The sequence below is a fragment of the Tachypleus tridentatus genome, chromosome 11, assembly GCF_004210375.1.
Source record: "Tachypleus tridentatus isolate NWPU-2018 chromosome 11, ASM421037v1, whole genome shotgun sequence".
Taxonomy (NCBI): Eukaryota; Metazoa; Arthropoda; class Merostomata; order Xiphosura; family Limulidae; genus Tachypleus; species Tachypleus tridentatus.
Window position 1 is genome coordinate 77948391 of NC_134835.1, and position 16175 is coordinate 77964565.

At 35.5% G+C, this 16175-nt stretch overlaps 1 protein-coding gene across 3 annotated transcripts in view; it reads left to right on the forward strand.

Annotated features, from left to right (window-relative positions):
• The window catches only part of LOC143232536 (uncharacterized), a 43617-nt gene that overhangs the window by 14980 nt on the left and 12462 nt on the right, over positions 1 to 16175 (forward strand). For 2 of the 3 annotated variants that reach the window (XR_013017575.1, XM_076468111.1), the window contains exon 2: positions 10636 to 10748. Coding sequence is in view for 1 of the 3 variants with exons in the window: in XM_076468111.1 (XP_076324226.1) it covers positions 10636 to 10718 (83 nt within the window). In the remaining 2 variants the exon portion in view is untranslated. Of the gene's footprint in view, positions 1 to 10635; positions 10749 to 13419; positions 13508 to 16175 lie in introns of all 3 variants that reach the window. The other variant, XR_013017574.1, reaches the window with a different exon arrangement.

The following is a 16175-nucleotide window of genomic DNA, read 5'->3' on the forward strand; positions in this document are numbered from 1 at the left end:
TACTCGTAGGTTCGTCTAGATTAATTATATATTGTGTATAGTCAGTCATGAGTGTTGTAAGTTTTATCAACCAGTACTTTTGTCTAGAATTTCATTGAGAAGATCAGTTAAATATCGCCCTCTGGCGAACCAGTTTGTTACGATACCTTTACCTTTTCATTATATCCTCAACTTTGAAAATATCTCCAACCTCCCTCTAAAGAAACAAATTCTTGTAGATCCACAATTATTTCACTGATTGATGAATACTAGTAAGCGCATTTCTGTGATTATAATCTTTTTTTAGAATTCAATATAAACCCAGTCTTTGTTTCTTTGGTCAGTAACATGTTGCTGTGGTAGTTACGAAACGTAGTTTTGTAGCTTAGTATATAATCTTTTTCTGTTTAGATAATCTTGTCATTATACGTGAAGTATTCGGGGTTATTAAGTTTTCCAAAATTTAATTGATAAATAGGTTTCTTCATTTTGAATGTTTCGCAATATCTTAAGAATAAGTCAGGCCCGGCATGGCCAAGCTTGTTAAGGCGTTCGACTCGGAATCTGAGAGTCGCGGGTTCGAATCCCGGTCGCACCAAACATGCTCGCTCTTTCAGCCGTGGGGGCGTTATAATGTGACGGACAATCCCACTATTCGTTGGTAAATGAGTATTCCAAGAGTTGGCGATGGGTGGTGATGACTAGCTGCCTTCCCTCTAGTCTTACACTGCTAAATTTGGGACGGTTAGAGCAGATAGCCCTCGAGTAGCTTTGCGCGAAATTCAAAACAAACTTAAGAATAAGTCATTAAAATTAAAACTCCATTCACGATATTTGACTACTTTTGACTCTATGGTCATATTAAGGTCTTTTTAAAAAATGTTGAGTATCCAGCAATAATAGTAATAAATTGATGCAGATGTTATTATTCTTAGTGGTATGAACGCAAGGAAGAATCTTTGTAAAGTTTCGTTATCTATTTACTTCTTATGGAAGCAAATGGAAAAAAATAATCACCCCAAATGTAATAGCAAACGCTGGACAGAAAGCTTTCAAAGTGAACTCCTAGAGCAGTGGTTCCTAACCTTTTGTGGCCTTTGCACCCATCCACCGCCATAAAGGTATGCATTAAATGTTTCCTCTTGGCGACATTTGGGGAAAACGGACCTGGTATAAGCCTTCTTCGCGCATCCCCGGACCTTTATTTCGTACCTTCAGAGGGCAGCACCACTCATGGCTGATGAATCCCCGGCCTAGAGATTACTACCAGTTTATCCTTACTTTATTTCTCGTGGATGATGCCATATGAACTAATAATGGAGCTAGCAGCATTAAGCAGTGAATTCATTTTTCATCTGCTTAACTGATCCAGTTATCTACTTCTTTTTCGTCACTAATAAATACTTGGCTCGGCATTGCTTGGTGGTTAGAGCGCTCGACTCATAATCTGAGTGTCGCTGATTCAGATCCCCCTCACATCAAACATGCCTTTTCATCCGTGGGGGCGTTATAATGTAACAGTCAATCCCACTATTTGCTAGTAAAAGAGTAGTCCAAGAGTTAACGGTGGGTGGTAATGACTAGCTGCCTCCCTTCTAGTCTCACACTGCTAAATTAGGGACGGCTAGCGCAGATATCCCTCGTGTAGTTTAGCGCGAAATTAGAAGAAACAAAATCAAAACCAATAAATATTCATGCTTAATCTCCCAACAGGACTTACAACCCTATAAGCCGGCTTTCAATACCTGTGGTGGGCAGAGCACAGGTAGCCCATTGTGTAACCTTATACTTAACTTCAAACACAAAAACAATAAACAAATTTATGCTTAACAAGCATACTATATCAACAGTAAATTAAAAATACCCTCCACCCATTTGTCTGTAACTCTCGTACCCAGTATTAATTTCTTATATTCCATCTCAGAACGAGAGAAGCAGAGAACTCCTTACACGTTGCCATACGTATAACTAACAGTCTTTTCTAACCCATTCTACTCTACTTTATAATATATGTAATATTAGCAATATCCTAATCTGTATATTACTTACCTGTATAAATTATTCCCATTTAAAAGTACGGGTGAACAATAATGATTGCAGTGTAAGTGTTTTGGGTTGAAGCAACTCACAAATATACGTGAAATTAATCCAACAACAGTTGATTTAAAAGCAATACAAACGGGTTTTGCTTTGGTCCAAACACTAGACGGTAAAAAGCATAGCAATATAAAGCAAACTGGTCGTTAATCACTTTCCATAAATGTGTTCGTGCTGTTAAACTAGGCGTACATTTTACCAAGCTACTAATTCACACCATATTTTGTTCAATATAGCTTAATGATAATATTTGGAGAATTAGAAGTTTTACAGAATATAAATAAAATGTTGTAATGTGAGTCATGCCAAGTTGCTTTACTTTCCTGCATTTTTAACTTATAATTTTTAGGATAGTTTAGACCTATATACAGAGGCTCCGTGTGTTATGTTAATTGATTTTTAGGCCGGCCGTGCTCTTTCTGATGGCCATGAATTTTCTCAACAGTACTCACTATCACTGTCCAGAGCACACTCCTTTTCCCTAGTTGTCTTATATAAGACATTTAGTTTACTGAGGACTTTAGTTTCCTATGTCCGTTTCAACAGCACGATCACAAAGAAATCCATAAATGCTGTCAGCTGACTTGACTGATATGTATTCATATGAAAGGAATATGCATGAATAGTGAATACCTATTTCATCCTCCAGCTGCTTGTTGAGGTTTGCGATGTGTAAACGTTTATGTCATGAGAACAGTTTGTATGCGCGCGGTTTAATTCACTTTTTTTTTAGACGGAAATCCGTCTTGATTATCTTGCGTGCTACTAAGGCAACTGGGTGGCCTTTTCCACTGACCTGTGTGCATTTTCAACTGATACATGTGCCACTGCACTTTGTTTACCACGACTGGAGTATGATTTCTTGCAGGTCTTCTTTTGGTAGTCTTGGTGATTCAAGTTGAACCATATTCCTTTGTTTTCCACTGTCATGTACAACGAATATTGGAAACTATATATCTGATCTGAACACGTTTTTATGATTTGGCGTATGAATATTTTTCGTTGGATAGGAATGTTATATACTCTCCCCAAACGCAAATAAATTTCGGTGACTTATTACACATTACCCACAAAATTTAGTTTTGATAAAATCCAGTTTCATCTCGACTATCGGCTGTGACAGTCCAGTGACTTGCTGATTTGCATATTAAAAATCATTTCAATATGATGTACTCAACAGAGCCCATCTCGGAAGACATACGGCTAGAAAATTATATATCACAGTCATGTCCAAGGAATGTTATTCATACAGTAAGACTGCTTTTACACTGTTTGGCTTTAGCCAAAGGAAAACAGTTCAAAAAGGCGGCCTTTAGTATTTGTTTTGTGGAAACGGAAATATTCGCATTAGGACAGCAAAATTCCCCGAAACCACTCCAAAACAATGTGGGCAACATTTTTACCCGCAAAGTGCAGAAAGAGAACCCTCTGACCCATAAAGTCATTGCACTAAAGCTGGGCTGGTATTTTGATTCGTTAAACGATGATAGATAAGGATGTGAATATTACAAAAATTCGCAATATTTTAGTCACCTTCCAAACTTAACAGTAGTTCTTGAGGAAGTTGGCCGAAAATTGTAACTAAAACAAATTACATTCTATCATATGTTTCTCAAGTTCCTAAAGGGTTTTGGTGTCTTTTGTCTGCTTAAAACATGATCTTGGAAATCGTCTATGTGAAATATTTATAGATTTGTGGCCTAAAAAACATCTTACTGTTCTCCCCAGAAAATTGGTTTGTTTGTAATTAAGCACAGAGCTACAAGTTGGGCTATTTGTGATCTACTCACCCGATTTATAGTCCGTAACTATACCGCTGTGGCCCTCGGGGTGGTGGTGCACAGGAAACTGGTACAGCGAAAATTGTGGTGTCGGGCAATGTTTCACAACCATGACCATTACAATGAGTACTATTGGCACTGGAGAAAATAGTTATTAGCATAGCAAAGGATTTAGAATATCGCTCTTATAAATTTTGATTAACCTTCGTATGAAATGTAATGTTATTTTTATCGCAATTATAGAATAATATACACTAAAAGAGACACCATTATAATCTCACTGATTTTGGGCCCATCTTTACAGATTTGTAAAACTTTAATTAGTCCATAGTTTCAGAGTTGTATGCTCAATACTGTGTGGTACCATGTCAAGAAGGAATGGTTTTGTTTTATTACCAGAATGCATTGTCATTGTAGAATATTGGATGATTTTAGGACGTTTCACATCAAACTAGAAGAAAGTGTTGTGCTGCTTTTAAATAATCTTACTTCTTCCTTGGAGAGACCAAAGTAGACAAATACGACTGTTGTTGTTGATTCTCTAAACGATTCAGTGTTTATCCTCAAAATACGTTTCGTGTGTGGTAGACAAGTGAATTTAGATCAGATTTGTCGAACTTGTAGTAGGCAAGTTATTTAGAAAATGTATTGTACGTAGCCTCAAATGTCACGCAATGTGACGCATAGTCCCAAATATCATGCGTTATAATACATAGCCCTAAATTTCGTATGTTGTGGTACACTGTTCAAAATGTTTTGGAATCTCCGCACAAGCGCGAAATATTATTAAAGTACATGTCCTATAATAATTCACGTTATTAAATATCGAGAATAACACAATAAGTGATACTTTTATGTAAAAATAATCGAATTTTAAGCGTGACGACACACAGATGTGCCTCTCCTGTGGTTGGTCAGTGGCCTGTTTCAGAGCTTACAATGAATGCTAAAATTTGGAGTTTAATTCCTCGCTGTAGACAAAAGACAGTTCATTGTGTAGCTTTGCGCTGAAAATTAAACAATAAAGTTGCACACCGAACTTCGATACTTGTAAGGAGAGGTACATGTTTATACCGTGTAGATGAACAAATTTTGTTTTAGAGCAAAACCACATTTAACTGTTTACTATGTTTAACCGGGGAATCCAACCTCTGATTTTAGCATCGTGAGCTCGTAGGTTTACTGCTAGTTCACCAGGAGACACGACTTTTGTTACACTCATTTGTAAAGATATACAAATCTAAAAAGTGAAGGCGGGGAGGAAGCTGTAATGATAAAATTGTATTTTATTTAGTTTTGGGATAAATATTTCATATTGATCAACTACGATTTATCAATTGCAAGGTATTCTTTTGGTGAATAGTTTAATCTTCGAAGTGCAGTATTGTTTGTACATTTAACAGTTGGCACCTTTGCAACATAAAAACTGTTTAATTAATTGGGTTAATGACCTAGTTTGCAATGTTAGAAGGATTGTTAATGTAGTAAAGACTTTAAGGGTGCCGAGCTATGTGTCGGAAGGTTCAAGGGGTTCGAGGTTTATTGTGCCCCTGAAGACGCTGTGCATTTTCAACTATGTGATTTTTAGAACTGTGACAGTCAGAAATTCTCTTAGAGGTCATTGTCATTTACCCACTGTTTCGTATAAGGTGCCATTTAGGTTAAAAATACCAAATATAACAGCTTGTAAGATATTACTCGTTGTGCATACTGTGAACTTTGTGGATATTCAAGTAGCTGAGCGTAATGATTGTAAGTTTCGTAACATATCTGAATGAAGCACTGTGGAAAAGCTAAGTTTTCATTATTATCTTACAAAAACAAGAATTCTCGGGAGTATATTTTTTGATCTGTGGTCAAAACAATTTTTTACTTTTTCAGGTAAATCTCGTGTGAGGTTTAGACGTGTAAGCCTAACTTGCATATGTTTTCATCATAATACTTCAGTTAATTAATCTACATTAACAAACGCATGTATATAAGATTACAGCCCCCTCCTTCCCCAATGAGCACTTGTTTTATAAACTGCATTTGAACATCAGAATTTCTTAAAACAATCTTTGGTTTATTCATGTGACGTGTTTTTCTTTATCACATATTTTACAAGTTTTGGCGTGTATTTCTCTTGTAACCAAAATTGTTTCTTATTCTCAGTCTGCTGTGTTACGTACTTAGTATTGTTGCAATAACTGGATAGAAACAATACTAACCTTGTTTTCATTTGTAAAAAATACGAACTGAGTGAAACTCATGCATTATTGAAGTGAAAGAATCAAGTGAAATATTAATTTAATTTCTTATGAACGTGAGAAGCAATATATTACCAAATGTAGGTGTCGCTTAACAGTGTCAGTGGAAAAGAAAAATGTATGATATTTAGAATATTGTTGTTTGTTGTTGAGTGGTTATATATCCACAATATTTGCTTTTTATTTAATTCAATAGCTGCAAAGAAATTTATGAATAGCAAAGGGCAAGTGAGGGTTATAAAGTGGTTTATTTTTAACCTGTATGATGTATATATATATCAGTGTACTCTGTGGTCAAGCGCTTCTAAATATTAAATTTTAACTCATCTGACGAAGAGGATTTGAGCTTTTTTACCACCAGTGATTTGATGTGATATCTGTTGTCGAGAGCAAAGCTACACAATGGGCTATCTGAGTTGTGCCCTCATGTATCAGAACCTAGTTTTTAGAGTTAAAAGTTCTCAGACTTACCATTGAATCGCTGGGAGCGCCACCAAATAATTTGGAAATATATGTTTGTTTTGAATTTCGCACAAAGCTACACGAGGGCTATCTGTGCTAGCCGTCCCTAACTTAGCAGTGTAAGACAAGAGGGACGGCAGCTAGTCATCACCACCCACCGCCAACTCTTGGGCTACTCTTTTACCAACGAATAGTGGGATTGACTGTCACATTATAATGCCCCCACGGATGAAAGGGCGAGCATGTTTGGTGCTCTTAAGCAGAACCTAAATCTTAATACCACTTCGTGATGACGAGAAACCCACTTGAAGTAAAAATGAATCTCAAGACGGCTGGTATGGGTATTAAAACGTTTATTAAAATAATGTAGAGAACAACGTTTCGACCTTCCAAAGTCATTTTCAGATGATGACCTAAGAAGGCCGAAACGTTGTTCTCTATTTTATTTTAATAAAAATTATAATACCAATACCAGCCGTCTTGAGATACGTAATACCATTTAACTCTAAAGTATTTATATTAAAATGTTATAATGTTTGTTCGATGCCTGGGGCTCTAAAAAAATACGTTCGTGAATTAGAGTTAAGTCCTGCAATAAAATCAGTTCAGTAGAACTAAATATTAGCACACAGATAAACAAGACCACGCTTCACTTAGCAGTGTAAGACAAGAGGGACGGCAGCTAGTCATCACCACCCACCGCCAACTCTTGGGCTACTCTTTTATCAACGAATAGTGGGATTGACCGTCACATTATAATGCCCCCACGGCTAAATGGGCGAGCATGTTTAGTGTGACGGGATGTCGAACCCGTGACCCTCGGATTACGGGTCGAGTGTCTTGACCATGTGGCCATACCGGCCAATTTGGAAATTGGCATCACGTAAGCATCACGTGAGTTGCCTACAGATGTTTTTCGATTATAAAACATTAATTTAAAAATCAGTATTGACTGTAATGGTTATTTCTATAAGAGCACATGATCACAGTGAGTTTGACTTAACACCTCCTGTGTAACGTTTTTGAAAACTTTAAATAAAGAGTGAAATTGGAAGTATAAAAATCATTCGTGGTTATTGTGTTGCTTCGAAAACCTTTTTTTTTTTAAATTAAATATATCCCGCATACTTTTATTCGTATAAATTAGCATGGTGTGATTTGTTTTCAGAGAAGCCCCTTCAACTTCTCATTATGGGAACTGATAAAACGAGATTGCGTGTCAGTGTACCGTATAGATGTGAAATTCGAGGACTAACAAATAAGTTTACTTATTATTACCAAAGATGATATTGGGATAAAATAATCATTATAACCGAAACTATTTAAAACGTGTTTTCAAATTCAAGATTGGCATTGTTGGAGGTTTCAGACGGTTTCTAAGATTATACAAATATTTAAGTAAAAACTTTATTGAAGTTTTCTACAGTCATTATCAATAAACCGCCAAGTATAATAAGCTGTGATATCTTGGTCATAATTTCAAATCCAGCTCTTTTTCATTTGTCGTAATTGTCAGGATAGGTAATTAATGTGCGACTTGTGGTTCTCTGTGGCCTCACGGACTGAGAATGTTGGCAAGCTGTTAAGTGTAATTAGCTAGGCGTTTCGTGTTTATATGGTATACCTTCCTTCTGACACGTCCGTGAATACAGCTATCATAAATACTTCTTGTGAACAAGTTCATTTTTTAGCAATAACAGTGACTCACCCAGTATGAACACAATCATTCCTTGTTTCTCAGAAAATGAGTCTGTTGTTTTGTTAGAAACAAGCTGAAGGTTTGCCGTTAGCTTGGATAGTTGATGGCAAAAGCTATGGTTTATAATGAACTTAGGTCACCCCCTCTGGTGACTGATATCCAGCATAATAATGTTCCTTACCAATCTCCCAAAGAAAACAAATAAAAAAATTGTTTCCTGTCAGGAAAACGTTTGTTGTAAACAAAGCTTTGTGAGTTAGAGTGGCTATGTATTCTGCTAATCTTTTGGGATCGTTTCATTGTGTGTTTTGTGTTATTCTAGTTTCAGTTTAATGAACTAATATATGTGTGTGCGTGCTTAAAAATCATTATTAGTATTTAAAAGATGGACATTACTTAGTGATTGTGAACACCAAAGCTTGCTATTAATCGACATTAATAATCGACTGAAATCCACATTTCTGTCATGTGTGAACTCATTACTCAGTGTTTGTCTTTTTTTTTATAAATATATCATTTTGTAACATTTAGTATTCGTGCAGGAATATTTAAGTTACACATAACTATAGATTTAAAGTCAGGTGTTCAGACGTACCTCATTACAAATCTGTGATACATTCGGTGTTTACATTGAGGAAACTAATTTGATAAATTATTAGAGATTAAACGGAATATTTTTAAAACTTCAGTTTAATGTTTCAAGGTCTTCACGGAAACACATTTCTAGTCAACAAACCTGTTGATTATAGAATTATAATTATATAGATCGTATTGTAGAAACCTGAACCTTTTAAACTAGGAGTGGTGGAAGCTTTAATTAGCAGGTGGTGAGACTTGTATCATTGACTGGATGGACAAGCTTGAACTAGTAGTTAATATTTATGCTAACAAGACGTCAAAATTTTCGCACACAACTATACAATGTTGGTCTTTCTGAGCGTAGCCGTTCCTAGTTTTGAACTGATAAGACTAGAGGCAAGGTAGCTAGCTCATCAACAACACCCATCCTGTATAGTCTTGGGCTACTCTTTTCTGAGTCATTCGTAGAAACGCTCGCACCCACGGCTTCCAAATGTGAAGTGTTTTTGGATCAACGGGCCACGAACCATGGACCTTCAGATTCACAGTCCGATCACGCTGACCACCAGGCCATATTTTTGGAAGTTTATTATGTATTCCTTAGTGTTATTTTTCATAAGAAAAGCATACAAACATAGATTTCTTTAATTTCTTTCTTAATAGTTTTACCACTAGCACATAGTGTTAAAGTTTTTAAATCTATTTTAGTTGTGTTCTGATATTTTAATTCGTTCTGTGTAAGTCTTGAATATTTCCTTTTCAAATATTTTTCTCGATAGCCTAGCCCCGGCATAGTTAGGTGGTTAAGGTGCTCGCCTTGTAAGCTGAGAAACGCTGGTTCGAATCCTCGTTACACCAAACATCTCCGACCTTTCAGCCGTGAGGACATTGTAAAGTTTCTATTAATCCCGCTAATCATTAGTAAAAAGAGTAGCCCACGAGTTGGCAGTGGGTGGTGATAACGACTATCTTCCCTTCAAACACAATTCAGAATTTAAGACAACATTAGGTGATTTTGTACGTGATATATATCCGGTATGACCATAGTGTCTACCTTTGTTGTTTTGTTTTTGTGAACATAGTATAACAGAAATACTGCAGATGTTTTCCATTTCTTGATAACGCGAGATTATTGATGACGAAATCCGTAATAGTTACTTCGGAATCTCGCATACTTTTGCCTAATACGAGAAGTATAATCATATTCACATTGTTAATTTAGTAGTGTAAGACTAGAGGCAGCTAGTCGTCACCACCCATGGCCAACTCTTGGGCTACTCTTTTATCAACGAATAGTGGGATTGACCGTCCCCACGGTTAAAAGGGCGAGCATGTTCGGTGTGACGGGGATTCGAACCCGCGACTCTCAGATTTCGGGCCTATTCACTTAGTAATTCTTTGTGATTGTAAAACGAGAAAATTGAACGTCATTGAACTCTCGTGATTTTCGAATTATTTTAGTACGTTAACTGCATTTTCTAACTTAAAGAATTCTACCAATTTTAAAGAAAAAAGTAAGAGAATGTTTTAGGTTGGATATTTATACTTTGAGGCAGTCTCAATAAGGTTTTCCTGGCCTATAACTAAAGGAAAACTAATTTTTTATGATGTTTGTTACCTGGATTTCATGATATTTATTCATCTTCCCAGTCTTCACTTACAAGATTATTCAAACAAAAAGAATTACTCACTGTAATCAGGTATGACAACATTCGTCATTTTATGTATTAAGATGCGAGTGTAGTTTGCAATTTTGACTGTTAAATACAACGATATATTATTTTCTTAGATTATCTAGCAGTGAAGAAAGCAAAGAGAGACACAAAAGTGAGAAATCCACATCATACAAGTTCTCGGAACTCTGCTGAGTAAATGGTCGTTTTCAGGAGCAAACGAAGAAAGGTAAGTGTTTGCTATTGTTTTCTTATCCTCTACCTTCTTTTTTCCAACATTTACTTAATAAAGAAAGGTAAGTGTTTGCTATTGTTTTCTTATCCTCTACCTTCTTTTTTCCAACATTTACTTAATAAAGAAAGGTAAGTGTTTGCTATTGTTTTCTTATCCTCTACCTTCTTTTTTCCAACATTTACTTAAGTGTCTGCTATTGTTTTCTATCCTCTACCTTCTTTTTTCCAACATTTACTTAATAAAGAAAGGTAAGTGTCTGCTATTGTTTTCTTATCCTCTACTTACTTTTTTCCAACATTTACATAATAAACACATGTAATGATAGAAATGTCTTTTCACATAACAGTACTTCAAACGATGTAATCATCAATGGTAAAGATCAGTAGTTTCTCTTGACATATAATGATTTTCTTGAAATGTCGCAATAAATAAGTGATTGAGACAGCATTGTTTTACCGAAATCATTGTGTCAGTTACCCTTAAATTTATCCATGTTTATTATACTCAGTGGTTTTGATTGGCTATAAGTAACAATAAAACGAACTGTTAAGCCATTCATGCGAGGTTCACATGTGTGTTAGTTATAGTGTACACCAGATTTTTCCAACAACCCTGTTCCTTTGGCTTTGATTTTTCTTACATAACTGGCAGGAACATCTTTGTTCTTGGAAAGAAACTGATTACTATGATATATATTAGAAAACTTCTAACAGTGCAGATGGAGCCCTCCCTATTCATCTCCAGTTTTGACTTGTTCTTGACTTAACCATGTGTGAGGTTGTTTAATTCTAGTAACTCTGGATACACTTTACTAGTGATGTGTAGAAAATGAAATTTTTCTTTCAGTTATAACTAAAATATTTTTCATTTCTCCTGGTCGCATAACGTATTTATTATTTTGCACAATACACTATTCGACCTTGCCAAAAATGTCTTCGTTTCGGATTTTGAGTTTGAGCTGTGCCAAGCACCAATAGGAATTCAATAACTGGCTGTGTGATTAAACTGTGGAGAATATTTTTCATAACATAATCACTGAGATTTTACCTTTGAGTTTTACTGTGTAGTCAGATTTTGGATTCATTTAACAAAGAGCGTAAATATACAGAAAAAAAGTAGAAAATCTCTTAACTTTACATTTTACAGTAAAATATGCGCATACGTTAAGATATCATAACCAGAACTTAAAGTTTTAAAAAATATGATTATAATTAGGTGTTATAATTGCTTCAGGAAAAGTAACATTTTTAGAAATTTTACATTCTATAATGAGGAGCCGTAAAATTACAAATGCTGTTTTTGTAATATTAATTGCTGTTCTCCCAGCAGGTTAATAAAGGCGACATCATTTTCGTTTTACCGAGAACTAGCTCCATACATCTTTCTCAAAAAATTTGTTAATGATTTTTACAGGAAAAAATAGCGAATTATCTTGTTAGGTTTTCGCAGGAATTTCCGAGAATATTTTAACATAAAGTATATAAAAGTTAAATATATCTGTTTAGAAACTTATAATTTGCCGAATTAAAACAATAAACCCTCAAATTATGGCAGTTAGAGATATGATAGTGACAGAGGAAATGTTCGAATTAAAACTCGTAATCCGATAAACACCCTCGTGGGGTGTATAATTGACGGTCAATCCCACATTCGTTGGTTAGAGAGTTGGCGGTGGGTGGTGATGACTAGCTGCCTTCCCTCTGGTCTTACACTGCTAAATTAGGGACGGCTAGCACAGATAGCCCTCGAGTAGCTTTGTGCGAAATTCCAAAACAAAAACGTTTCAATGGCTACGGAATTTAGAGAATCCGCGTGAGGCGTCATCACATTTTTGTAAGTGGAACACACCGTCATCAGTACTACTCAGTTTGACTCGAAACTAGATAGAGCTACTTACTATTAACCGTTTTATAAAGAGCCAATAAAACAAATGCACTTAAACGTTATCTATCAGTTATGTGATACGATTTTACTCTTTGCTATGGATACGGGGAACAGGAAAGAACTGGAGTTACATACGTCTCTTGTTGTAATTAGATGTGCTAAAACAGTATGCTTTAAGAAATTATTATGGTTTGTTGTCCTCTGTTGTTAATTAGTCCCCATTTTTTATCAGTTGGGACATTTTATGTATTTCTAACGGTTAAAATGCGAATTGAAGGAAGTAGAAGTGAATGTTGGTTATTTATAGTGCCATCAAGTAATGTGTCAGGTTCATTGTATTATCTATAGACAAGCAGAGGATAGCTGAATACACGTGTCTTTAGAACGTGTGTTCAAGTGTTCTTTTACAATGGAATAAGCGGAAAATAACTAGGGCCAAGAACATTCTAATGTACTTCAAGCTAGCGTGATAAGATGACAGGTAATATAACAATAAGTTTCTGGAAACCCTGGTGCACGTTGAATTTTCCATCTCTGACCTTTACATTTACGCTACATACACAAAAATACCGGTTAAAAGATATTGTTAATATCCAGAAAACACGTTACACTTTCCTACTCGTGAAAGTTATTTTTGCATCATAATAAAGATGTTGATTATTTAAAAACATTCCACATCTTTCTTTACATTCAAAGTTACCTATGAATTTTAACAAATATGTCTTGAACTTTCCAGTTAGATTTATTTGTGTATTTTTTTCTTTTCTTTTTTCTTTTCCAGCCCCTCCTCCCATACCCTCGATGGCTTAGCGATAAGTACGAAGACTTATAACGCTAAAAATTGGTGTTCGATGCTTGCGATGAGCACGGTAAAGATGACACATTGCATAGCTTTATTTTTAAAAACAAAGAAAGCCACATTACCTTTCAACACGTGATGTTTTATGTGCACTGTTTCTGTGAAATGGTACATATATTACTACAAGTAGGGCTGTTTTATTAACTTTTTTCAGTCTTATCTTTTGTTTAAGAATTTGTATTTTCTTTTTCTAGCAGTTCATCAAATGTATTCGGTGAAACCTTGTTATAAAATTATCTTTTTCCACGTTTATTTTTTCTAATTCTTATCCTGTCTTGAAAATATTGCTAAGAAATCAATGATAGAAAGTCACGTGGGGTTACATCATTATGGAGAAATATTGCTAATAACATAATGATAATAATTTCCCCTTCATTCTGTGTTTTGTACAGGGTGTTCGGAAAGTCACTGACAAAACTGCACAATGACTTTCCGAACACCCCTGTAGTTTCTATTACAGTTTGAATAATAGTTGTAATATTTGTTTTTATATTTTATTTAAAACAACAACAACTAGACCTTAATAAAATAATTTGAATTAAATAAAAGTTGATGTTTTTGTTTAGCTAACACTCAGTTCTTCACATATATATTCATACTCCAATACGGGCGATGGTTAGTTCTATATAGTATGGCTCTGAATTTCGGTTTCAAATCCGTGCGAAAATACACAATATTTTCCGCACTTTAAGCTATGATTGCACTGTAAGAGTGACAATCAATCCCTTAGCTTGGATGGTGGATGATAAGGTGCTGCTGACTGGCTGTTTTCCTTCAGGTCCATAGTAATTCAAAACATATAGGCCTAACAGCGTAGTCATAAATACAAAATACTCTAACCATTGACCCAACACTACTTAATACAGAAATAGCTTTTGGTAGAAAACCTGTAACCTGTACACTCCTGTTTTTATATAAATTTACAAAAATCTTTTTCACTTAAATATACTGATATCAAAAATGTTTAATGAAAATAATTAGTCTGAGATTACTGAATAATTTACTAACCATTTTGTTTTGAATATTTAGCAATTCATTCGTTGAATAATCATAAATTTACACAGTTTCTTGTTTAGGTTAACATGCAATGATCACAAGTGTAAGAACGTTTTCATTGCCCTCGAGTAATGTATGCGAGCTTCTTCTGTACGTATGGTTGATTTTGTTTATATTTCCTACCAAACTATTTTCAAGCGCGTCCCAACACAATAAATAGTTACGACTCGGTGAGTAATGTGTCTGTTTGTTTTTTAATTTCGCGCAAAGCTACTCAAGGGCTATCTGCGCTAGCCATCCCTAATTTAGCAGTGTAAGACTAGAGCAAGGGTCACCAAACGTTTTTCACAGGTGGCCAGATTACTTGGGGGAATGAGAAGTGCGGGCCACATGATCATTATGTTCAATACTCATAAGCTGAAACGAAAGCTCTCTGTAAAAGACTTAACACTAAGTTTAGGATGCCACATTAGCCATGTGGGAGTAGCATGCAATACACACATATAATAAAAAGCAAACAGAAATACAACCAAAATTTTATTTACCATAAGGTTATCAAAGAAGGTGACATTAGCAAAAACAATTGTCACATCGCACATAGTGAGTACATATCTGAATTTCACTAAGCCGCAAAAAAGTTAGTGAGATTTATGAAATTGGCGTTTGGCTTTCAAAATATCTTCAATGTTCGATTTTGAATTGCTGCATCCAATCATTAGAATTGCTTTCAAATGTTCATCAGTCAACCTTGATCGATGTACCGACTCCACATACTTCATTTTTGAAAATGCTTGTTCACAGACATAAGTTGTTCCGAACACTGATAACATACCAGATGCAAACTGCTTCAGTTTGGAAAATGATCTTCAGGTATGCAGCTGTAAAATTCAATAAGTTGTCCCTCTCTATGTTTTGCTTTTAACAAGTCATTTTCTTGCAAATCGATGACCTCCAGCTGAAGTTCCACTGACACGTCATCAATGACACAATCAAAAAGATTCTGAAAAAGGAGAATGTCACTTTCGATTTTGTCGATATCCGAAAATCTCTCTAAAAATGCTTATTTAAATCACGAATAATCTTTTTCTGAAACTCCAGGTTGACATCTTCTGTGATTCCAGCATGAAACTCATTGAAACACTGAAAATGAGAGAGGTTTCCTCCTTCCAAATGTGCTTCAAACAATGACAGCTTTCTCCGAAATCCTTTAATGATTCTATAGAGATCACAGACAATGTTATTCTTCCCCTGAAGTTTCAAGTTTAATTCATTAATGTGAGATGTAATGTCAACCAAAAATGACAACTTTGACAACCAGGTTGGATCCGACAGAAGTGGATCGGCTGTGTATTTCTCGATAAGAAATATATCTATTTCTCTTCTCAGCTTATAAAAACGAGACGACTTTACCGCAGCTGAGCCACCTCACCGCCGTGTGATAAGGCAAGTCCCAGAAATCCGAATCAATTTCTTCAAGAAACACCTTGAACTGGTGATGATTAAGTGCATGACCCCGAATGAAGTTCACTGTAGAAATGACTGGTTTCAGTACGCAAGAAATATCTGCGTCTTTTTCACAGAGTGCTTGCTGATGTATCATGCAGTGTATGAACAGAGCGCTTCAGAGTTGAAGATCTTCCAACTATTTCCTGATCAGCCCCACCAGACCCTTCTTTACTCCA